The 25,546-nt window shown below is 40.2% G+C and overlaps 1 protein-coding gene across 1 annotated transcript in view; it reads right to left on the minus strand.

Moving 5' to 3' along the window:
• Positions 1 to 22,874, minus strand: part of Hspa4l (heat shock protein family A (Hsp70) member 4 like) — a 43,103-nt gene extending 20,229 nt beyond the window's left edge. Inside the window, exons 1-12 of the mRNA XM_040754459.1 lie at positions 22,860 to 22,874; positions 21,889 to 22,062; positions 16,857 to 16,914; positions 14,312 to 14,452; positions 11,866 to 11,988; positions 9,408 to 9,507; positions 8,958 to 9,091; positions 4,621 to 4,865; positions 4,404 to 4,480; positions 3,752 to 3,903; positions 3,034 to 3,137; positions 153 to 286 (exon numbers count right to left, since the gene is read on the minus strand). Coding sequence (XP_040610393.1) covers positions 153 to 286; positions 3,034 to 3,137; positions 3,752 to 3,903; positions 4,404 to 4,480; positions 4,621 to 4,865; positions 8,958 to 9,091; positions 9,408 to 9,507; positions 11,866 to 11,988; positions 14,312 to 14,452; positions 16,857 to 16,914; positions 21,889 to 21,995 — 1,375 coding nt within the window. The 5' untranslated portion in view covers positions 21,996 to 22,062; positions 22,860 to 22,874. The remainder of the gene's footprint in view (positions 1 to 152; positions 287 to 3,033; positions 3,138 to 3,751; positions 3,904 to 4,403; positions 4,481 to 4,620; positions 4,866 to 8,957; positions 9,092 to 9,407; positions 9,508 to 11,865; positions 11,989 to 14,311; positions 14,453 to 16,856; positions 16,915 to 21,888; positions 22,063 to 22,859) is intronic.
• Between the last annotated feature and the right edge of the window lie 2,672 nt (positions 22,875 to 25,546).

Here is a 25,546-nt window from a genome sequence, read left to right on the forward strand (position 1 = left end):
AACTACCTCTGTCTACCAGGCTGGTCTTGACTCACAGAGATCCACCTGCCTCTGCCTCCCAAGTGCTAGGATTAAAGGTGTGCACTGCCACTACCTGACTATATGTTGTTTATTAAAGGTTAAGAACTTAAGAAATATTTTTGTTGTCTTACCAATTCTTGGATCAGGATAAGGCACTTCATGCAAATTAGTATAAAATGCTTCTAGTTCAAATGGTTCCTTCTTGTGGAAAGTTATGACTTTTGAGAATGGGGCAGGATGGTTCTTAGAGAAGACTTCACATTCCCTAAAGTTCAGGTGGAAAAGACAACCACTTAAATAAATCAAATAGGTTGCCTGGGAACCCAATGGCAGACTATACTTCACTCTTAATTCATGAGTAGCAATTGCAAAGATGAACATACGTAAGAAAAAACACCTATGGATTTTTCCATTTTCAACAAGCTTATAGTTTAATGCTTTTAGAATGTCTAACAAAATTGATCACTGTACCCCAAGAGAAAAATTATCAGAGAATATAGATATCGTGAGGTCATATGAAGGAAGGCCAAGGTCCTGCCTATTAGCTCCCAAATACTTGACCACATATAGCCCTTTCTGTCAATTATAGCTCCCGTTAAGTAATCTTATTTGGAAATAAACTTAAGTTTACAGAAGGGTATAGATGGAAAAAACAGTACAAAGTATCTGTGTACCAGTCACCTAGACATGCTACTGCCTTTTGCCCTACTTGTCTTATCATTTGAATGCACATATTCTATCTGTGCATTTTCTAAACAAATAGAAGTGACACACTTATGTTATTATTGCAAATACTTCCTAAAAGGGAAAGTCTCTGAAGTTTTAATCATATAGTAGTTGTTATACCTGTTTATAGTGTTTTCTTCTCTTTAGAGCAGGAAATTTTAAACTTAGAGTGATCTCTATTCTTTAAAGAATGTAACAGGAATTTTATGACCACTGCTTATGGCTGTTTATTATATAACACAATCATATCACTTCAGTCACTCAAGGACTTAAATTACACAGACTAAACTTTTCTTTCTAGTTTTCAGTAACCTACTAATACTTTCTTAATTTTTACTGCAGCCACTACCACATATGCTTTTTAGTTGAGCTCTCTGTGTATTTTGCGATTTTGAGATTTTTCTTATATATTTAACTGAAATTGAACTCCACAGAACAATTCTTGACTTACAGATTAAATGAGTCATCCAAACATTCTACAAGGTATTTAAATAGGGCTGTGTCTTTGTTAGGGTTTCTACTGCTGCAATGAAACAATATGACAAAAACCAAGTTGGGGAAGAAAGGGTTTATTCAGCTTATACTTCCACATCAGTTTATTATCAAAGAAAGTCAGGAGAGAAACTCAAGCACTTCAGGAACTTGGAGGCAGAAGCTATTCAGGGGCCACAGAGAAGTGCTGCTTACTGACTTGTTCCACGTAGCTTGCTGAGGCTGCTTTCTTGCAGAAGTTGGAACCATCAGCCAGGGTGACACTGCCCACAATGGGTTGTGCCCATCCCCATCAATCTCTAATTTAAAAAATGCTCTGCGGGCTGTCCCACAGCCCAATCTTATGGGGCAGTTCTCAATTGAACTTCCTCCTCTCACATGACTACAGTTTGTGTCAAGCTGACATGAATCTAACCAGCACAAGTTGAAGTCTGTATTTTTGAAATATGTACAAAACATTTAGTTTCTTGGGTATAATGACATACAGAACACAGAACAAAAGCAAGTTCACAATGTAGATACAGTTTTATTCATTGTATAAGCCATTAAAAGGGAGGCAGTAAAATACAATTTTTTATTTTGGTAGGGAAGCAAGCTACTTACATGCTGAGCAATTTACAGAAACAATGTAAATGTCAACAGAAGCACAGAAATATAATTTTCATTATATTCTTAAAATATATATTAAATAAAATATCTATATAAAATATTCTTATTGCATAGTAATAAAAACATTCTTTTTTTTGTCTTTTTAGACAGGGTCTTCTGTAGCCCATGATAGCCTTCAAGGTTCTATGTAGCTGAGCACACTGAACTTCAATCCTTCTGTCTCCACCACCTGAGTACTAGGATTACAGGCCTGCTCCAACACACTATGTCCATGTGATACTGAAGATGGAACCCATGCCTTTGTAATGTTAGGCTCTACCAACTGAGTCAAATTATCAGGAAGAAAAAATACTCTTTTTTTTACAATAATAATGTTAAATTAAAAGTATAGGGGAAATGAAATAAAACATGCAATCCTGTATTAACAGCAATGTAAGGAATCTTTTTAGATATTGTACTAAACACTAATTTGTTAGTATGAGTCAAAATGGTTGAATACTCTGGCTAAGCAATTCTATTCTGCTATTTTATAGACGGCAAACACACCTGGGCATGATTGTATGTATAGCAATATTTCTAAATACTGCCTAAAATAGCAAAATATGGTTTTCCTAGTGCTTTGGCTATTTACTATGGCATATTCAACTGTTGTGGTAGTTACTGTTTGCTGACATGGGAAAGTCCTGTATTTTTTTCAAAAGCAAATTACACTGGAGCTCCACAGATGATCCTGTACATATTGAGTAGGTGTATGCTTTTATTTATGAATATTCAAGAACAGGCATGGGCAGATACACTATCTGCTAAAAATGACTAATGTGAATTAACAAATATGCCCATTGTGGTTTGTAAGAAAATTTTATAGTCTCTTTTCTCTAATACTACTTAACACATTTAACAATTATTAAAATTATTTGTATTTTATGTACACTGGTGTTTTGCTTGCATATATGTCTGTTTGAGAGTGTTGGATCCCCAGGAACAGGAGTTACAGACAGGTGTGAGCTGTCATGTGGGTGCTGGGAATTGAACCAGGGTCCTTTGGAAGAGCAGCCAGTTCTCTTAACCACGGAGCCCCACACATTTAAGAAAACTTTAAGAAGCATAAATCCCTCTGATTTAGAAAAAGAAGATTTAATTGAAGATTTATGATAAACTATACTTAATATTTAAACAATAACTTACCCAGTCCCTTCTTCAAAAGACTTCCACCTTAATGTGACTGAGTAGGGAGCAAGGTCTGTTATGGAGAATTCACGCACTTTAAATGCTGGCGAGAGAATCGCACACTGAAAGTAAGAAATGCACCCAAATAAGCAAGTACAAGTCACATTCCATGTTAACCATAATTAAATTGCTTAGTAATGTCTGCATAATAAAAACTGTTAAGATTTTAAAATTTGTTACATTTTTGTAATGACAAAAGAAAGTTTAAAAGGGCCCTCATAGTTTGTGTTTTTACAAAACCTAATCTAAGAACAGCTTTAAACTTCCAAGAGGAATTATTAATGGACATAATCTCAAGAATTCAGTTTTCAGTACATAGACACATTATCCTCTTACAGTTTAAAAGTACAAGAAAAACCAGGCCTGGTGATGCATGCCTTAGTCCCAGCACTTCAAAGGCAGAGACAGATAGATACACACACACACACACACACACACACACACACACACACACACACACACACACACTACATGTGATGGGGGAGGGAGGGAGACAGACAGAGACAGACAGGCATATCAAAGATATTCGATAAAGCTTCCCTTTACACAGGCAGACAGACAGACAAGAGTTACCCGGAGTAACTTCAGTTTACTTTCAGCATATTGATGGGGTGATTGGAATAGATAAAAGATCTGTCACAGACACTGTGCAAACTACATATTAAGTAGTTCTAACCTGCAATGCACATCCTCTGGCAACGGCTTCATCAGCATTTAGGGTGGTACTGATGTCTTTCAGAAAGAACCTAGTGACCTGCTCCTTGACTGCAGGTATCCGAGTGGCTCCTCCTACAATTTCTATGCTGTTTATGTCTTCACGTTGTAAGTCTGGAAGTAAAATGTGTTTCAGTGAAAGAATGAGAAGTCTTCAATATTTGTGCACACTAGTTGTTAGAATGTACTTTATATGTATGCATGTAAGTGGATTTTTATGTGCTCAAAAGAAGTTAAAAGAACCCCAGTAATTATAGAAAAGGCAAATTGTTACATTGTGATGCCACTGACCGTGGTCCAGATGTCAGTGACAACAAGGACAGAAAAGTTCCTCATGAGCTTTGAAGCTCTCCAGAGGTTATCACCTTTCTAATTTTCACCTTCTAACTTTATTAAGACTACGTTAAAAGTTATCTTCACAACATCAATTATTTCCTCGTCTAATTTAATCTCCTACTAAAAATCTTATGTAATCACATAAAATACCCCAAATAATGTAGGGAAGTGCTCAGAAAGCTGAAATTCTAGTGGCCTGTTCTATGAATGAATGAGTTGTAATTTCTTTTCAAAATGAAAAACAGCACTTTTAAAGAAAGCTGGTCATTTCCACTTACTAGCTTGGTCCATTACTGCTTTTAAAGGTGGTTCAACCCTGGCCAAGAGGGAAGCACACAACTGTTCAAATTGAGCCCTGTGAAAAATAAATAAAAATCATTATTTTGGGGAAGAAAAGTTGAATACACCCTCTAAAAGAACACAACTGGAAAAAGTTCCCAACATTACCCAAACAGAAAGTCAGTAAGAGCTCTTCCAAGTGAACACACACGGTACCTGTTCATCTTACTAGAAACATCAAGGTCATTCATGAAACACTCGATGTTCAGGGGAAGATCTGAAGCATTTGCACTCATCAGCTTCTTCAGTTTCTCACACTCCTGATACAGCCGCAACAAGGCCCGAGAGTTCTCCTTGACATTTATCTTATATTTGGTCTTGAATTCATCACAAAAGTAGTCCACTAAGGCCTCATCAAAGTTCCTACCACCAAGATATGGATCAAAGGTAGTAGCCAACACCTGTTTAGTGGAAAGAAAATAACTAAGTTTTCCAAAATACAGTGTTATAGTTACTTTTCTATTGCCATGACAAAACACCATGATCAAGGTACCTCACAAAAGAAAACATTTAATTTGGGGCTTACAGTTCCAGAGATTGAGTCCATGACCATCATGGCAGGAAATATGGAAGCAGGCAGGCAGGTACAATGTTACAGCAGAAGCTGACGTATTTTATCTTGAGACAACCACAAGGCAGAGAGAGGTAACACTGACACACCTCCTCCAAAAAACTCACACCTCCCAATCCTTCTCAAACAGTTCGACCAACTGACAAGTGTTCAAACATAGAAGCCTATGGGGGCTATTCTCATTCAAACCATAGCATTCCATTCCCTAGCCCCTATAGGCTTGTGGCCATATCATCAAGCAAGATACATTTGGTCCTAGTTTTTCACAGATTAAAAGTCTAAAGTCTCTTCTGAGACTCAAGGCAATCTTTTAATTGTAACCCCTGTAAATTAAAAAGCAAAAAGAAAATTACATACTTCCAACAAACTGGCATAGAATATACATTACCTTTCCAAAAGATGGACACAGTAAGGAAATATTGGATTAAAGTAAGATCAAACACTCCAGGGCAATCTCTAACTCCTGAACTCTATATCTCATCAAAGAGCACAGATGCTCTGCCCTCTCAGCTTTGCTGTCTACAACATACTTCTGTTTCTTAGGCTGGTTCTACTTTGTATGAAGCTCTCTCTAGCAGATGGTTAGAGCCCAAAACCACCATGGAAAGGACCACGGCGGCAGGCAGGCATGGCATGGCTGGGAATTTACATTCTGACTCATAAACAAGATGGAAGGAGGGGAGGGGAGGAAGGTGGGAGGGAGAGTGTGTTAATGAGCACAAACTAGGAACGGCATAGGCTTTTGAAACCTTAAAGCTCAACCTCAGTGACACACCACCTAAAACAAAGTCACGCCCCTAATCCTTCCCAAACAGTTCCACCAACTAGAGATCACGTATTTAAACATGTGAGCCTCTGAGAGCCATTTGTATTCAAACACCATACACAAGAAACAAAACCAAAAGCCAAAAACAAAACGCTCTTAAAATTGTAGGTCAACCAAAAGAACTCGTCAAATCATGGGTGCCAAATGTTGGATTAAATTATCTCTTGTACCTGGTTCAAATAGCTCTCTCATCTTTGTTACTTGCCCTATAGTTACACAAATCTATTACACAACTTAGAAGGGCAATTCTAATTCTGAAATAACTGAGTGACAAATACAATTTCATTAACTTACATTCACTGGTTCTCTAATAAACTGAATCCCAAATGAAGTTTAAGGACAAATAGCAGTTCTAAGTCCTAAGTGCATACAAGAGACAAGCTTCCAAGAAAAAAAAATCAGAAGACTGGATCTACAGAATTATATGTAACCAGGCAAATCCCAGATTAGTACCTAAACTTTTGGTGATGATCTTTTAAGTAACCTACTTATTTCCATGTTGGGGCCCAGAGAAATAGCTGCACTTCATCTTGACATAAGGTTACAGAGTTCAAGCTTGTTTTCATTCCTTCAAGGTCAAACAACAGATGTTTGGCCTAAGAAGTTACTAAAGGATGTCTTACTTAAGACAACTGGGCGTTTGGCCTAAGGGTATGAGTGCTGGATGTTTTGCTTCTTAAGAGATGTTTTGAGTGCTCTTTGTATCATGGAAAATAAGTCTTTTGCCCTCTCCTTTGGCTTGGGATATAAAAGGACTTTGAAAAATAAACTTGGGGCAAATTCAGTATTCACTGGAATGCCCTCCCAAATCTATCCTGTGTCTCTTTTTCTTTAGTATCTTTAATTTTTTGCCTGCCATTTCTCAATCCACACACTTCCCTCCAAAAAAGAACTAGACATAAGGTAGGAATGAAAGACCCCGAATTTATAGAAATAAAATATAAGCTTAAACAGGGAGGGCACCCCACTAGAGAACTTGGGAAGTGAACAAAGGACCCCATCCCAGGAACCGGCCATACCACAGAATGGAATGTATGGTTTAGCAACCTTAATTGCAGAAGGGCTGTAAATCCACAAAAGGCCAATTATGGGCTGCTGACCATCTGTGAAGAACTGACCAGGGTGTCAGAGATGGGCAAACAAGGAGATAACACTATTTACTTAGGGAGAGATAATTAACTCATGCCAAGGTTTGAGGAATTTACAACATGTAGGTCAGGAAGACATCTACTTCCCTGGGTCAGGAGTTAAGTACCCCCTTCCCCCATCACGAGATAGGGACCCCTCCCAAAAGCTTGTGGTTTTTGTCTTTAAAAGCTGATTGTAACTGAACCTCGGGGTCAATTGGTCTAAAAGCTGACCGAGAGGCCCATCTGCAGATGCCTAATTAAAGCCTCTTGTGTGTTGCATCAACTGGCTTGTGGACTCTTGATTCTTGGGGTGATGAATCCAGCTTGGGGACCCCTCCTCAATTTGGGGAACCCCAACAGGAGGTACCTGGTTGTTATGGTCTCCCAGGTGCTATAGTTTTACAATGTGAAACAAAATAATATACAAGAGAGTAAAATGGAAACAGAAACAAAGAATAACTTGCCTTCCACCAAACTACCAGTTGACCACTGTGTATAGGCCAGTAAGTCAGAGACTTCCAGTATATCTAGCCCCTCTCCCTGAGAAAAAAGGCGACTCAACCTTATGATTAGGGAGTTACTCTTCTGCAGGCATGGCTCCTCAGCAGTTTCTTCTAAGATGGGACACCACACTATGATGCAAGTACTATATTGGTGGCATTTTTCCAACAGACTCTATAAAAGCAGAATACCCACAGGGTCCAGTGCTGCCCAGCATGAAATACAAAATCATCTTGCCATGTGATAATGCATGCGTATATTCAACTAAAAATCAGGCCACAGACTTTATCAGACTTCAACAAGACTCAGTGATGAAAAAAGTATAGATGGCTACAATTTAAAGTTAGTAGAAAAAGGAAGGGAAAATCCACCTTTGTTACTAAGTTAAAATTTAAGACTAGAGGCCAGGAATGATAAGGATTTTGTTATAGTACCATGAAGTACAAAACAAACAGTGCACCCGACAGATGAACACAAAAACAACAAAGATATATAACACATAGGAACAACTAGATGCTGCAGATTTCAAGCATTTTATATCTACAAAAATCCTAGGAGAAGCTCCAGAGGCCAAGCAGCCTACAAGTCTCATAGAAGTTCCAGCTGGGTGGGCTTTTTGATGAGTCACCCATGCTCCTTGGAAGTTAACTCCTTTATTTATACTCTATAAACTCTGGTTCACTTTTTTGTTTTTAAAGGCAACTTCTAGGATTTTGTTATCAATCGAGAGAACCTAAGGTGGGTGGTGGTGCATGCCTTTAATCCCAGTACTGGGGAGGCAGAGGCAGGCTGATCTCTTTAAGTTTAAAGTTAGCCTGATCTAACAAAGCTAGTTCCAGGACAGCAAGAGCTACACAGAGAAACCTTGTCTCAAAAAACCAACAGAGAGAGAGAGAGAGAGAGAAAGAGAGAGAGAGAGAGAGAGAGAGGAGAGAGAGAGAGAGAGAGAGAGAGAGAGAGAGAGAGAGAGAGAGAGAAAACACGTGCAAGCGAGCACCTAAGGTCAAGGAAGGTTAAGAAACTTGCTGAGGATATGTATATATATGTATATATACACATATATGCACATAAAACGAATATATTTAAATTTATTTTGCGTATGAATCCGTTGCTTATGTGTGTATGTGGTACGTCGTGTGCATGCGTGTGTTTGTGTGTGTGTGTGTGTGTGTGTGTGTGTGTACCATGTGCATGCCTAGTCTACTCAGAAGTCAGAAGGCCTCAGATCCCCTGTAACTGGTGTTTCAGATGGTTGTGGACCACCCATGGTGCTAGGTATTGAACCTGGGCCCTCTGCAAGAGCAGCAAGTGCTCTTAATTGCTGAGCCATCTCCCCAGCCCTGCCTTGATGATTATGTTTCTAAGAGGCAGAATAAGGCTTTGAGCCCACTTGTTAAGTGTGTGGTCTTTACATACTGTATACTCATACTCATCGTTATATACAGAAAGTAACTGAGTTACTCACTTTAAGTTTTCCTTTGTTAAAAGCACAAACAGAGACCTGGTAGGCAGAATGTCCCATGTCGATAAACACAACATTCCTTGGTTTCTCATCTAATGAAGGAAGATCCTGTTTATAAATTCCATATGCCAGTGCAACTGTATAAGGACAAACATTAGGTTAATGATTGTATAGCTGTCCTTTGGAAAACAAAACAAAGTTGTTTTTATATTGCATTCTAATATACAGTATAGTAAAATAGATTCAACCTACATTAGCTTTTCACAAATTACTTAACATTTTATTTTCCATACTTATCTGTAAAGAGTTTCAGCAGTAACCGTTAAGTTCAAATGTGAGTTCAACCAAAATTCTGTATTCCAAAGCAACAGATTATAAACAAAAGTTTTAAGAAGCTGTAGAGAGAAAAAAATGCTGTTTTTCTGATGGCAGTTTTCAAGTGGCCATACCAACCTGCAGTGGTTTCGTTCATCAGCCTCAGACAATTTAGGCCTGCAACTTGAGCTGCAGCCATCACAGACCTTCTCTCTGCATCGGTGAAAAAGCTCGGGATCTGTTAAGAACAGTCACAAGTTACTGCCTCAGTGCCACAGACTTTACTAGTAACTGCAGAGCACGTAACTTGAAATCAACATAAAATACTAGTGTAGGTTCTTAAGTCTGACCGTTTCTATACCACACAGATGGGACCCAGGGTGTGAACACAAATATAGTTAGCATGACAGGATCACCAGTTCTCTTTACTCCAAGGAGCCCGTGTTAATCTGGTTACTGTGCTGTAGACAGCTGTCTCTATGCTCCTGTGCGGGTTCTCAGTGTGGACCTTGAGGAGGTGGACTGTGATTGAAGGTGCTTAGATGGACTGAGAGGTGTGCTTTAGGAAAGGCGATGGACTGAGAGGTGTGCTTTAGGAAAGGCGATGGACTGAGAGGTGTGCTTTAGGAAAGGTGATGGACTGAGAGGTGTGCTTTAGGAAAGGCGATGGACTGAGAGGTGTGCTTTAGGAAAGGTGATGGACTGAGAGGTGTGCTTTAGGAAAGGCGATAGACTGAGAGGTGTGGACTCTTCATTGGCAATCGGGTCTTTTCTTCAAACATAATCTGGACGACGATGCTGTTATATCCTCACCACAAGACAAAGTAATAGTTTCTCATTATTAAATTAAGCTTCCAAAAATGAATGAGTTTAATAAACATGTTTTCCTTACAGTTAGTCTGCCTCCATTATTTTGATACAGTATTGAAAACTTGACTAATATATTAGATAATTAAAATACTACTCCTAGGCAAGGTGGTACATGTCTTTAATACCAGCACTTGGGAGGCAGAGGCAAGAGGATCTCAAGATTGAGGCCAGCCTGATCTATATAGTCAATTTCAGGCCAGCCAGTGTTACATAGGAAGAACCTGTCTCAAAAAGAAGTTAATAAATAAAATACTAGTCCATCTTCAATAATGAAAATTGAAAACCCAAGACTATGATGAAATTAGATTAGGAATATTTAATATATTATATTCATATAGTAAATTTTATGTAGCTGAAATTAGCTACATCTCCATAATCATGGAATAGTATATTACGTTAAAAAGAGGACACAGGCTGGAGATATGGTTTGAACACTAGAGTCCTGTTCCCAGTACCCACCCAGATAAGCATAATTTCCTGTAACTCTAGTTCCAGCAAATCTGAGGCCCTCCTTTGCTGTCTATGGCATGGCATGAAAATGGTGCCCATATAGACAACCAGTACACACACACACACACACACACACACCCCTATGCAGAGCATATTTTCATTTCTGTGAAATGTATATACAACTAGAAGATGAAATACAAGTGTTTAAAGTGGTTGCATTTCCAAGGAGGGAAAATGCATCCTGCAAGAAGTTACAAAAACCCTATTTTACAGCCATTAAAAACAGTGCATTTACACTAAAATGTTAACATCAGGCTTCAAATGTATGAAGATTTATTTATACTTAATTATGTCAAGCTAAGAAACACTTTGATTTATCCCCCACAGTTTCTTTGTGTAGTCTTGGCTTTCCTGGAATTAGCTCTGTTAGACCAGTCTGGCCTCAAACTCACAGAGATCTACCTGCCTCTAACTCCCAATTACTGGAATTAAAGGCATATGCCACCATTGTCTAGTTAGCCCCCAAATTTTAAAAGATAATTACTGAATATATTAATATAGAAAATAACTCAATGCCTTCATGCACTGATGTGCAATCTTCCTGCCTCAAATTCTCAGTATGCTGAGATTCGAACTGAGTCACAGTACCTAGTTTACTACGTCTTTTATTATGTGTGTGTGGGGGCTGTGCAAAGCCACAACATGTATTTAGAAGTCAGAGGACGACTATGTGGAAGCAATTCCTTCCCTCCCACCTTCACATGAGGACTGAATGCATGCCATCAGGCTTGAGCAGCAAGTGCTTTTTCTCAGAGACATCTCACAGGCCCTCAACTTAAACTATTTGTTTGCTGTTGTTTTTATTTATTTAGACAGGTTCTCACTATATATCTTGGCTATCCTGGAACTCACAATGTAGACCAGTCTGCCCCTGCCTCCTGAGTGCTGGGATTAAAGGAATATGACATCATGAAGAATCAATGGACCACCCCCAGGAGTCAGGTTTCACCATGTGGGTCGGGGGGCTCAAACTCAGGTGGCAAGGGTCTTTACCTGCTGAGCTATCACTTATTCCTTAGGAAGACTAAAAAAAATAACACTTTGGTTTTTGAAGGTTCACTGATTATCAGAACCGAGTTTATAGGAAAGTCAATCTAAACTTAATGAAATAAGGTAGTTTTTAAAAAAGTAAAGTCACTGTAAGTTATTTTTTGGCCAAAAGGGGAAATTACAAGGGAAAACCTTTTCTCCTTGATGTCAGTACCCTGCAGCTCACCGAGATCACACAGTCAGCTACTGGCTTCTTCAGGGCATTTTCTGAGGTCTCTTTAAGCTTAGCCAATAACATCCCGGTGACTTGCTCAATTGCAAAGGGTCTCTCTTCCTCCAGGTACCGAACCTACAATCAAGATTGGTACACTCAGTCATTGTTCACACAACACATGTGCACACCTCACACCACAGTGGAAACAGTAGTCCGTTCCTTACAGATGGTTATTAGTAAGACTGAGCATGCCTCTCACTTAGCTCCACACAAACAATTACATTACTTTGGGGAGGGTTCTAAACTTGTGGATCCTCATCCACAAAAAACATTAATTGTTATCATTAATTTTCCATGTCTGATGTAAACAATGAAGGAAAAACAACAAAATTCTTAAAATCAGCACTCTTGGACTTAACATACAAGCATCAGTCACATGTTTTTGAAATGAGAAAATTTAAGACACTGGGAAAATAAAGGAAAAGAATCCTTATGAAGAAAGTGTGCTTGTAATACACCAAAATTCCTAGGAACACACATGGATTATGTATAAAATTTAAAGATTAATGGAGACCAGATATCTGCTACACTTTATCACCTAATTGTGTTGTATCTAGGGATGTAAGATTAGTTTGAGGAAGGAATCTGTACTTGAAAATTTAACCTTTTTGATGCATTTAAAAGTAAAGCAGAGCAAGGCTGGAGAGGGGGCTAAGCAGTTAACAGCACTGGGTGCTCTTCCAAACCACCTGCATTCAACACATGGCAGCAACCACGTGGCAGCTCATAACCATCATAACTCTACCTCCAGGGAATCTGCCCTCTGAAGGCAACAGACATGAACACAGAAATACTGCAGGCAAAACACCATACCCACAAAATACAATACAAAGTAATCTGAAGAACTTGCATAAAACTTTTTTGTTTGTTTGAGACAGTTTCTCTGTGTAGTGCTTGCTCTCCTGGAACTCACTCTGTAGATCTGCCTGCCTCTGCCTCCCGAGTGCTGGAATTAAAGGTGTGCACCACCAAGTCCAGCAAAACAACTATGTAAAAGTCACCCAATATAAGCTTATGTTCTTTACCTCTAGATCCTCAGAGTGCACATTTATTCCATAACACTAACCTTTGAAAGAGTTCTGTAGAATGCTCTCAAGCCTAGCAATACATTTAGATGTGTAAATATGTAAAAATAGGTATATATAAAATTATACAGGAATGATTTTCAACCACAACTAAAATATATTTTTATTGTTTTCCAACCCATGTAGAAATACCTATGTAACAAATACCTATGTAACAAATGCCTTTAAAATAAGGGGGTAAGAAGAAATGAGTAACACTGAAGAGAGTGAATCAAGCCACATAGTCTTACAGTAACTGGCTGATGAGGTGTTCAACACTTCTTTTTATAAGGGTATTTGAAGGTTAGATGAAATGGGTATTAAGTACATTCAAGCAAATCTGTAAAGAAAAACAAGTGAACAAAATGCACAGAGCTGACTAGCAATACTCAGCTTCCAAAAATGGAGACAGTGGAACACAGAACCGACACTTCCACAGTCTTTCAACTATCCTACAGCCACTCATTAAGAATATACAAAATTTTATTGCTCTAAAATTAGTTTTCTCTTAAAACTTAGTTTTCCCCAGCCCATGCACAAAATACAACCTATTTTGCATGTGTGATTTGTTTTTCCTAGTGCTGGGAATCAAACTCAGGCACTTGTACTTGCTAGCCAAGTACTTGACCACTGAGCTAAATAGATCCTCAGCCCTTCTGCTTTATTTTCAAGAATAAAAGCAAAATATTTTAATGAGCTTAAATTGCAATCTCTGCTAGGTAAGATTTCTAGGTGGTTACTGACCAGGACCTCAAAACCCTAAACAATATCAGACTTACTTCTCCTCTTCGTTACCAGTAGCATAGCTCAGTTATCCAGCTCCACTTAGCAATGCTTGGCTGCAGATTACAGCAAAGCCTGCCTTCAGAATCTCTCTCTCTCCCTCCTTCCCTCTCTCTCTCTCTCTCTCTCTCTCTCTCTCTCTCTCTCTCTCTCTCTCTCTCTCTCTCTCTCTCTCTTTCTCTCTCTCTCTGTTTTTATTCTCATGGGGCATCCATGAACTATCTTAACAGTTTATTTCTCTCTATTAAAATCTTCCATCTACTCTAGGCAAAATCCTCTTCTAAAACTCAATGGGCTGGACCCTTCCACCTCTATAACTAAGAAGACTGTATTACAGATTTACCTGTAGGAAAGAACTTGAGGCATTTTCTCAACTTAGAGTGCCCCTTCCCAAATAACTCTAACTTGTGACAAGTTGACAATAATTCAGAAGAGATGCACATATGTATTATGTCTGAGAAAGAAAGTTATACTTCAAGTTGTAATAGCAACATCTTCACACTGTTCTTTCCTTTAAGGACACCGCTGTACTGTGCAAACACAAAGCTCACCTTTACTCCTGCACTTCCATTTGGCATCTTCTGCAGTTCATAGGGAAGCCTGACTCTCTCAGTTTGCACAATCGGGTCATCAAATGCTCGCCCATGAAGCTTTTTGAATCCATGAATTGTATTTCTTACATTTGTGACTATCTGTTGGCAAGTAATTTATCAGTTACTTAATGAGGCAAAATAAGGTAGTATCCCTAATACTTAAAACCACCAAAAATACCTAATCCAATATACTCAAGTTCAGAATTTTACTTCATTCATTTTCTTGTTTTCCAACTAGAAAGTAAAGTTATAATATGATAATGTATGTCTCTACAATTCTCTTCTTATCCCAGGAATTAGTGAAAAAGAGAATGATAAAACCTAAAACTTTTCAAATAATATGCTAAAAATCTACTGACATATCATCTCTTTGTTTTCAGCATTTTGAAAAACTTTTATGTGCATGGGTATTTTACCTACATGTTATGTCTGTACACTATATACATATCTGGTGTCTGATAAGGCCAGAAGAAGGAATCACATTTCCTGGAGTTGGAGTTACAGATGGCTGTGAGCTACCATGTGGGTACTGGGATCAACCCTGGGTCCTCTGGAAGAACAGCCAGTGTTCTTGACCAGTGTACCATCTCAGCACTTTCAATCCAGTAAAGTACTATCTTTGATTTTGTGTTTTTACCTCACTTAAAAATATTTTATTTTGAATTATGTGTGAGTGTGGGTACATATGAGTACAGGGCTCGTGGAGGCCAAGAAGAGGGAGTCCAGTCTCCTGGGGCTGGAGTTACTGGCAGTCCTAGGAAGCTGACTCTGTTTCTCTGTGAGAGCAGTGTGTGCTCTTAACTGTTGAGCCATTTCTCCAAACATTTCCCCATATATTAATGTTTTTATTTAAATTGTTTTTAGTCATTAAGTTTTCCTCTTTTCTTAATGTCGATTTTCTTGAGAGATGTCTTATATATTGATCCCATTGCTGAGAATCACCCCTTGACCAGTAATTTAAATCCCTTCCATGTAGCACAGTGCTAAGCAACAGTCTTAACTGGAAATGACTGATATTTGACAAGATAATTTGTTACTTAGATGAAGTATCTGCTTTCTTAGTGACCTTCAAACAGATGCGGAGCTCCATCATAGGATAAATCATAGGGGTACTCAGTTAATTTAACTCACGGGAGATTAACATTATAGGATGCTTTAACAAAGATTGTTTCTGCTAAATTTAAAGCAGTCAAAATATGATGGTGTTAGAAAGGTGGCTCAGTGGTTAAGAGCTTGCTGCTCAGTCAGGAAGAGCTGAGTTTGAATCCAGCACGCTCATCAGGCGCCATGCAAGCCCTGGGACTCCTGCTCTAAAACACCGGCACTCTTTCGGCCTCAGGAACACTGGCCCCACACCTGCACATTCAGACACGGACACTGAGGTATACACAAATAAAACAAACAAACAAAAACCCCACCAAACTTAAAAACACCAAATGGTGATGTGTAAACCCAACTAAAGGAGCTAGTTTGGCACATAATTAACATTTATATATAACACGAATGTAGAAAACATAAGACACTTTCACAAAAAAAGTTGTTATAAAAGACATTCTTTCAAGTTGTAAGCAAAAAATTTTAAATGAGTAAATAATTCCTACAAAACCATGAGGAAATAATGGCTCATTATATTACTGATTTTTTAAACAGGATGTCATGTAGCTCAGGCTTTAAACTCACTTGAGATCAGTAAAACCATATAAAAGCAACAAGCTAGGGCTGGAGAGATGGCTCAGAGGTTAAGAACACCAGCTGCTCTTCCAGAGGTCCTGAGTTCAATTCCCAGCAACCACATGGTGGCTCACAACCATCTGTAATGAGATCTGTCCCCCCCCTTCTGGCATGCAAGCATATATGCAGACAGAATGCTGTATACATAATAAATAAGTCTTAGAAAAAAAAGTTACAATAAAAAAACAACCAACAAGCTATCAGGCAAACAGGCAAACTTTAAGTTAATATTCTATTCATATGCATTCCAAAAGCCTAGAGCTATACTTGAATTTCATGGTCCACATTAAGTAACTCTGGAAAATATCTCCTTTGTTTCCCGCACTTTCTTTTACTAAGAACATTGTATATTAGTCACTGAATGATCCAGAAGACTGCTGGATACCAGAAAACAATCCACATGGCAGGATATTCAACTTTACAGTTTTTTTTAAAATAAAGAAATAAAAGTTATTCTATAACTCAAAGCAAATTTGCTTCTCCTTTTCCTACACCCCATCCTACTTTTTCTTTGGTTTATTTTGAAACGGTATCTCATGCATCTTATACTGGCTTTGAACTCTTAATCCTACCGTCTCAAGAGCTGGGATTATGTGCTACCACACCCAGCAAAGTGCCTCTGACAAAATACAAAAGTTCAAAACTCTGTCCTACTTGTAATTCTCAACTCCATACTTTAATTCTCAACTATATACCATGATACTTCACCATCATGGTATATAGTTGAGAATCATTAGCTTTCTAAGCCAAAACAACCACACTAACAACATACCTGGCTCTTAGCAGCATTTCCAATGGCTCGAGTTCTGGATCCCAAAGATATACAGGCCCTGGATAAGATGAGAACAAGAGTTCCTCTATCAGGTACACTGTTCATGTGGTTTTATATGGTTCTCCTTATACTAAAGTAAACTTAAAATAATTACAACAATTATTTTAAAAACAGGTAGTAGAAATAAAAATTTTATATATTTTACATACTATCTGAACTAAGTAGTAACAGAATAGTGATCAGAATTTTAGAGTTTAAAAAACTGTCCTAATACCGCATTGGTGCCAAAATTGTTTTTCAAATTCTACTGGCCTGAGACCTATTAAAACTAATCATAATTAGTAAGGCTGCTTGGATTTGCACTCTGGCTTAACAGCTAAATATCTTGTGGGAGTTATGTAAGCATCATTTGCTTCAGATTTCCATATGGTGACAGTGACGACAACACCTGCTCATCAGGTTATATGAGGACCAGGAGAGGGAATGTAGGTGTTAAAAGAAATGTTTTCAACACCTGGCACAATAAAATGAAAATGTTTGCTTTTTTAATCACTACACTTTACATGTCACATAAAAATTAACATTTTATCATGTGATTGAAGAAAATATTTCCATGATTTCAGTTTTAATTACAAGAAACTATTCAATTAACAAATGCTGTGCATACACAATCTACTCTTTACCCTCAGATAATTTAAAATTTATTTTAAAAATTCAGCAGACTACATAGGATTATGAAAAAGAACAATTTCTAAATTAAGACTTGAAAGGAAATAAAAACATTTAATTTGTAGCTGTCTTGTGGAAAGGATGTTACAGGCACACAAGTGCTGAGGTTACATATGGTTTGCCTCTAAAGGTTCATGTGCTAAAACCTTAGTCCCAAATGTAATGAAACTGAGATGGTAGAACTTTTGTGATGTAGAGCCTAGGAGCCAAGTTATGGGGCACCAATCAGAAAATCAATGCCCACTTTCCAGAAGTATGTCAGGCCCCTTCCACATACAGCATGTGCCCTTTCTGACACAGCCAGAGGCACCTGCCACAACACCAGCAATGTGAGGATGTGTCCTCCAGTCACTAGAATCTGGAGCCAAGCAAGTCTCCTTAGAAGTTCCTAATCTGACACTGACAGTCCTGTATAAACAGCATTCCTGATTCTCCCCAACATAAACTTCTCATGCCATACAAAACTAATTTTATTTTTCCATAGTATGTATTACCATCTAATACAACTGATTTCTCCAGCTATAGCCCGAAATGTGAAATCTGTAAGGGAATGAGGCACTGCCCTCATTACACTATTCAACATGGTAGCCAATGCTCACATGGATTTAGTAAAATTTAAATTAAAATAACAAAATTCTGTGCCTTAAAACTAGTCACATTTCAGTTCCTTACACTCCCAAGTAGCTAGTAGATATAAGAGCCACACAGAGAACAAGTACACATAACAAAGTTCTGCTGCACTGGCCGTGTACTGACTGGTAAGCAGGAAGGACACTTTCTGTATGACCGGAACTACGGATCCTCGGGGTAACTAGGAAGAAGACACGTTGACTAGTACAGGGCCTCAACCACCCAATTACAAATTTGAAATGTCTGCATCTGTTCATGGAAATTAAGTTTCCAAGTAACGGAGAGAACGACGTACGGTGATGGATAACACAAAACTAAGGTTCTGTCTCAGTATGGCTTGCTAAGAGCTGACATCACACTGAGGCCCACTGCACTTCGAATTCTGCCACCTCTATATCTGTCTGCTCCTCTCAAGTTTGTCACATACCCTTCAAAAAATAGCCCTACTTTTTCTTTCCCCTTCCCAGATCAAGATCACAGGATTCTAGGCCTTCTGCTGTCACTGTGCTGTTGCTGGATGAATAATGCTACGAGATAGCCAGCAAGCTTCAATCTCTTCACTTCCCAGTGAGTCTTTATGACCCTCTTCCTATGTCACCAGTTTGGCTGTGAACCAAATTTTCAACAGCTAAGCAATGTTTGCTCCAACTATAGTTCCAGGGCGTCCAGAAAGCGTTTCTCAACCATGGCAACCCTGCCATTCGGGGCCAGATCCTCCTTCTGTTGGGCGAATGGGGCTGTGCTGCACTGTGTCTGTCGAGTATGTTGACCTCTACTCCCAAGACGCTAATTGTAGTACACTTTTCACTCCCACTCTCAATGGTGACAACCACAAAAAAATCTGCACATAAGTATAGGATGTCCCGGTGAGGGCAAACTCACTTGCATCTGAGAACCTTGGCTCAGATCTCAAAAAGTTTCTGTACAACGAAGTTCTTTAATGCTGAAGTAAGCTTGGAAAAACATTCTTTTCTTAAGAGACTTCCAATGCTTACCAGTAAAGGGACTTGAGAAGTTCTTCAGAAAAAAATGAATCAGAACACTTGGGGCAAATGTTAAGGTAGAAGATGAAGAGGGAGGAAATGTGCTCAGAGTGGTATATTTTGCTAGAGGTTTGCAAAAATGCTCTTTAGAAAAATTAACTTTAGGCATATATAATTTAATGACAACATAGAACTTCCAATCTTTTATTATGGCCAAAGGACTGAATATTTCAACAAATGAAAAATAATGTAAGTTTTCATATTTTATTAAACATAATTTAAAAATTAAATTAGTTGATAATGTGAATGAGCCCATTAATAGAAACCACACAAATATTGAAGAAGCTGATCAGGTATTAGGCATGGCAATGCATGCCTAATTCATCTCCGTGCTCAGGAGGTAGAGGCAGGAGGATCAAGTCCAAGATCAGTCTGGCTACTTACCCCAAATCTTGTCTCAAAAAACAAAAACGGAAACTGATCAGTGATTGTAGATACATATTATTAGGCTGGTTATTTTAGGATATGGTTTTAATTAAAAATTCACCCAACTGCCAAGCAGTGGTGGTGCACGCCTTTAATCCCAGCAGTTGGGAGGCAGAGACGGGTGGATCTTTGTGAGTTCAAGGCCAGGATGGTAGCATGGTTTACAGAGCTAGTTCCAGGACAGCCAGAGATACACAGAGAAACCCTGTGTCAAAAAACCAAAAAAAAAACAAAAACAAAAACAAAAAAAAACTCCCACCAAACAAACAAAAAACAATCCCTCCCAAAATTCACCCAGTCAAAACACAAATACCAATGTACAATAATTTTTAAGGTTCTTTAAATTGTCAATGTCTGGCTAGAAAGCCTGCAAACTACCATTTGCAACATACTTTCTTAAATAAAACCTTACCATATCTCAGTGATGGTTACTAACTTTTATAATGATCACAAACTGAAAAGCCTACCAATGGTAAAGTGAAATGTCATAAATTCACATCTACTTGTATTATGTAATGTCAGATTCTTCATAGGATCAAGACAATGACTGGAGCATCACTTTGTTTTGTCTTGTATTAATACTTGAAGATTCTTAGAACAGTCTTAGGTTTGGCTATGTTCCAATTTGTACCATCAACCCACATAACCCCCTAAACAAATTTAATTTAAAAAACAAAACAGCAAATATAGTCATTGAATTTTTGTCAGAAGCAAAATAATCATAGTAGCTTATCATCCACTAAATGTGAATTCTCAAAACACATCCAAAAAAAAAAAACCCAAAACACCAACCCCAAATACACAAAGTAACAGGAAACAAAAAGGTGGTTATTTTAACATTATTTGCAAAAATAAAACATAAACACATGAAGGTAGAACGTGGAGTGGAATTAGTGAAATGACTACACAAACACTAAAACTAATAGTATAGAAATACTGTACATAAAAGTTAGTGAACAGAACATCTATTTTCCCCTTCCTATCTTAAAAACAAATAGAAACCATCTGGAAATTTTATTTTTGGATAGAATTATAATTTTTAATTTTATCATTTCAGGTACCTCTATTTCTAAGTATAACAATCATATTTTCTCATAATATGCTTAATAAATGAATAATTCATGAGTAAATTTACTGGCCCAGGGATTACGATAATTACCTGATTCATGTCCAACATTTGAGCATATAAATATCTAGAATTTCAATAGAGAGGTGATGGGGTCAATCTAGAAAGGAAAGGAGACCTAAAGCATTCTAGACTATATTTGTAAACAACTCATTCTGCTACACTTAAACATACTGCCATATTTTTCTTACACTACTCCTAGAACTGTAGGAACCTCAGCATCTAAAGATGGTTTAACTTGATCTTGGCTAACAGTTTAATTTAAATAAGTTTGGATCATTCACAAGGGTCGAGTAAATGACCTCTCCATAAATGTACACGAACAGAATTCTCCTCATAAAATTACAGGCTACCAGGAGCCTTCGAGAAGAGTTTTTCACATGCAAATATCAGCTGTATTCGTTGCCAGTAAACTTCCCACATGTTTCCATGACATAATGCTGTTAAGTCTTTCATCAAGAGTTCATAATGGAAACACTCCGCAATCCTGTTTATACAGGATAGTCGCCTCTGACTCACCAACAATTCACTCTGGAGAAATGCTCTTTAGGTAGCAATTTCCACTAATTGACAGTACTACCATTATACTCGGCCAAGATTCCCACTGCCGAGTCTCTCCTAGCGAATGCACCGTTAACCTAATCCCTTCGGAAACCGGTCAGATGGTCTCGAATTCTCAAGGACAACATTTCCTTTCTTCTATAAATAGCCAGACTGATTGATAAATAAAACAAATGCTTCTAGGGTTAGAAAAACTGCCATTCATTCCCCGAGGTGTGCTATACCAGGGGTCACTTTTCTGAGCAAGCTGTCGCTCAGGGAGATGGGGGAGGGAGGACGGAACGCAGAGCTCTAGCCTAGCTTGCCCAGGATAATCCCAGGTCACGGCCACGGGCCGCCGGGGACCTTTCTCCGTGTACCGGACGGGGCTGCAGGTGAGTCAAGGGCGTCTGCCACCAGCGGGGGCGACGCGAGGCACCAGCCCCAGCCGCCCCCGGACCCGACAGACTCTGGACGCTGCACCTGTCACGGAGGGCGCCCGGTCCCCACCCCAGGAAAGGGGGCGTGCGGCACTTACGGCGTGCACCTGTCGCTGTACTCGTTGGCGATGGTCTCGATGCCGCCGCTCCTCGCCACCGCGATGTAGCAGTTGAGGAAGCCGAGGTCAATGCCCACCACCGACATCCCGCCTCCGTGTCGGGCTGCGGGGACCGCGTCCCGCTGCGGGCCGCTGCTGCGGGCTCTGGGACTCCTGGGAGAAGCAAAGGAGAGGACCCACTCTCCGTCAGAAAATCTAGGGCAGGGCGTCGGAACTGCGGAGGTGGAGCCGCCCGCCCGCCTGCGCCGCGCCGCCTCCGCCCGTCCCGCCGCCTCGTCGCCACTGCGGTTCGCCGCCCCCAACCGGCAGTTACTGCGGCCTGCGCCTGCGCGCTCGGCCCCGGGAGGCGCGAGCCACCGGCCGGCTGAGGCTCGGCGGCCTCGCCCTCGGCCGCCCCCGTCAGCGCTCGGCAACGGCTCGCAGCGCCGCGGCGGGTTCGAGAAAGAGCTGGAAAGGGGAGGCCGCGGAGCCGCGGGGCGGGGCGGGGCGGGGCGCGGCGGCGCGGTGGTCGCGCCACGCGAGGCGAGGCCAAGCGGTCTCCGGGCAACGGCGGGGCGGGGGCGGCGCGAGGCGGCTCTCCTGAGCGGCTCTCCCTCCGCACTGCTGCCCGCCCCGCCCCGTCTCTGCGCCGCTCTCCTCCCCACCGCTCTCCCCGCCCGCATCTTCCCACGGTCCCAGTCCCCGAGAGCCGCGGCTTGGTGGCTCACCCGCCGGCCTCGTCGCCCCGAGGGGCCCATGTGCGGCTCGCGCTGAGGCGCCTCCCGCAGCCGCTCTGTGAGGTTGAGCCCATTGTGCGGTGCCAGCCAGGGCCGCGTCCGCCTCAGAGCCACGGCGCTGCGCCCGGTCCCCTGAAAACTGGTTTTGCAGGCCCTGACCTGCTGCCCAGTGAGCTTCAGAAAAGAAGCCTGCCGTGGGCCGCCTGTGCGCACTTGAACAAGTTTTACACTCACGAAGGCTGCTGGTGGCCCTGCTCCTTCCCGTGCACATCCCCGTGCGAACTCTGCTCTTTCTCATCCGGCCCCTTCTTTGTCCCCGGTTTCTTAGGGTCCAGTTCTTCGTGTGTCTGCTGACCCTTCTTATCCCGCTCCTCTTGTAAGCCGTGGTCCACCTCGTCCAAGTTCTTAGCTGCCTCCTGTTTTATCCTGGAACTAGGCTCGGCGGTTTTATCCGCATGTTGAGTACTCTCATAGTCCACACGTGTGCCCTTTCTTAAGGTTCCCAGACGCTTCACTATTAGCACTGCTGTCACTGCCGCAGCAGCGAGTGTGGCAATAGCTCCTGCTGCTGTTGCTATAATGAATGCGAAATACATTTCAGGAACGACACCAAGTCAGCTGGGAGGTCACTAGTGCCTCAACTCTAGTGCCTCTAAAGAATCTTTCTTGTCCAGAGTTTGCAGGAGGCATGCTCTGTCCCACTCAACACCTCCCTGGGAGACCACCGACTGGGCTTCCCAGCAGGCTGTGCGCGCACAGAGCAGGGATTGGAAGCTTGTGGCCCTTCAGAACTCTGGCTCTCAGTGGCTTCCACTACTTAGTCGCCTCATTCATCTATTATCCAGAGGGATAATGATCTATACTACTGGCTAGATTTTTCTAGATAAGCTTGAAGCTCCCCTAGGACCACAAATCCCATTTTATTTATCTATGATGTCTTTGGAACCTCAGGTGTGTTTTCTATAAAAAACAAACAACACTTAAAATCTTAAAAAAATATTTAATGTCAGGAACAAGTAGTTCTCTTTCTTTATAGTTAACAGGGGGAAATGTGTACTTAGAAGTTAAAACAGGACAAGTTTTTAGGAGTTACATGAATTTAAGTTGTAATCCCAGGCATTCATAACTTTTACCACCTATAGGACCTTTGGCAATTACTTTTCAAGCCCTGGGCTTGGTGACTCTTAAAATGGTATTACTCGCTGGGCCATTTTTCAGACTAAATGAAACATAGCATTGCGTCTGGCACCAAAAGGTCAATGTAATTATGCACAGCTGCTATTGAAATAATAGGATAATGATAATTTGTATTGATCGTGTATCCAGCAACCTTGAGGTACTCTATTATGGATTCTAGTGTTTTTAGTTTCTTGGACTTCTGGGTTTCAAACCATGTAACCTAGAAAATAACTTAATTTTGTCCTTTTATTGTTTAATGATGTTAAAGCTTTCCAATAAAATGTAGAATATAAGGAACAGTGATCATACTTGTCTCTAACAGAAAATACTGTTTATAAGAAATTCAAAAATTAGCATTCCTAGTTTGTTATGATTTTTTTCTTCTCTTGGCTGCTGAAACTCAGCAAATGCTGGTCATCATTGACTAAAATGGTACCCCATTCCGAATATGTTACTCGGTGAAAAAATATTAGCAGACATCATTCTATTCCTGACCTAAGTCAAATATCCAAAGATGATTTCGACTGTTTCAGATATACATTTACCTTGATTATGTGAAACATTTGCATCTAAATTCACAATTGAAACTGAGCATGCTTCCCTTATTCTTCTTAATCAAGACTAGCTTTCTTTAAAAATTAATTTATGTGATAAGACACGAGAACCAAGGCAACTTACAGAGTTCAGAGCAGTAGTGTCCCTGATTGTCATGGTGGGGAGCATGGCAGCAGGCAGGTATGGCTCTGAAGCAGTAGCTTAGAGCATATGTCTCGATCCACAAGAGGAAGACACAGAAAGCTAACTGGAAATGGTACAGGATTTGGAAACTTCAAAGCCCACCTTCAGTGACATATCTCCTCCTAATCCTATCAAATAGTCCCACCCAACAACTGGGCACCAAGCGTTCAAATACGTGAACCGATGGTGCCAGTCTCGCTCAATCTACACTAGCTTTGTGGAATTAGAAGGCGATTCCTCTTTTCTCTGACAAGACTTATGACCACTGGTTGCCACATTATTTTAGTGGCTATAATTAATTGTTTTTGCTATTTTGAGTCAACGGTCATATTTTTATTGAAAATTACTATTTTATCTACACCTTCAAAGTTGTTGGCACATGATTTATCTCTGTAGTGCTTTTGTCTTTTTCTATTCTTAATATTGCCTATATCTTTTTCTTGGTTCTTATGACTACTACTTAAAAGAATTGGCTTCTGGTTTTCTTGACTTCATCATTATGTCTTTGTTTTTTGTTTTATCTGCTCGTTATTGTTTCCTTTTTTTTTCCAACTGAGGATTGAAACCAAGATCACACACTGTAGGGAAAAGGGACCAGTCAAAGAAACACACCCTGAGCAGAGCCAAAGAAACACACTTTGGCCCTGCAACCACAACCAAAGAAATGGACCCTGACCCTAAAACCAGTGCCAAAGGAACACACTTTGTCCCTGGAATCAGAGTCAGTGAAAGAAATGTACCCTGGCCCTAAAATTGGAGCCAAAAGGCTAAAAAGGACCAGAGAAAGAAACACACTTTGGCCCTGCAACCAGAGCCAAATCTGACCCTAATCCTGTGTAAAAAAGTAACCAATCAGCCAGGCGGTGGTGGCACACGCCTTTAATCCCAGCACTCGGGAGGCAGAGGCAGGCGGATCTTTGTGTGTTCGAGGCCAGGCTGGACTGATAGCCTCCGAAACAATACAGAGAAACCCTGTCTCGTAAAAACAAAACAAAACAAAAAAA

The sequence above is a fragment of the Mesocricetus auratus genome, unplaced genomic scaffold (assembly GCF_017639785.1).
Source record: "Mesocricetus auratus isolate SY011 unplaced genomic scaffold, BCM_Maur_2.0 Super-Scaffold_100011, whole genome shotgun sequence".
NCBI classification, from domain to species: Eukaryota; Metazoa; Chordata; class Mammalia; order Rodentia; family Cricetidae; genus Mesocricetus; species Mesocricetus auratus.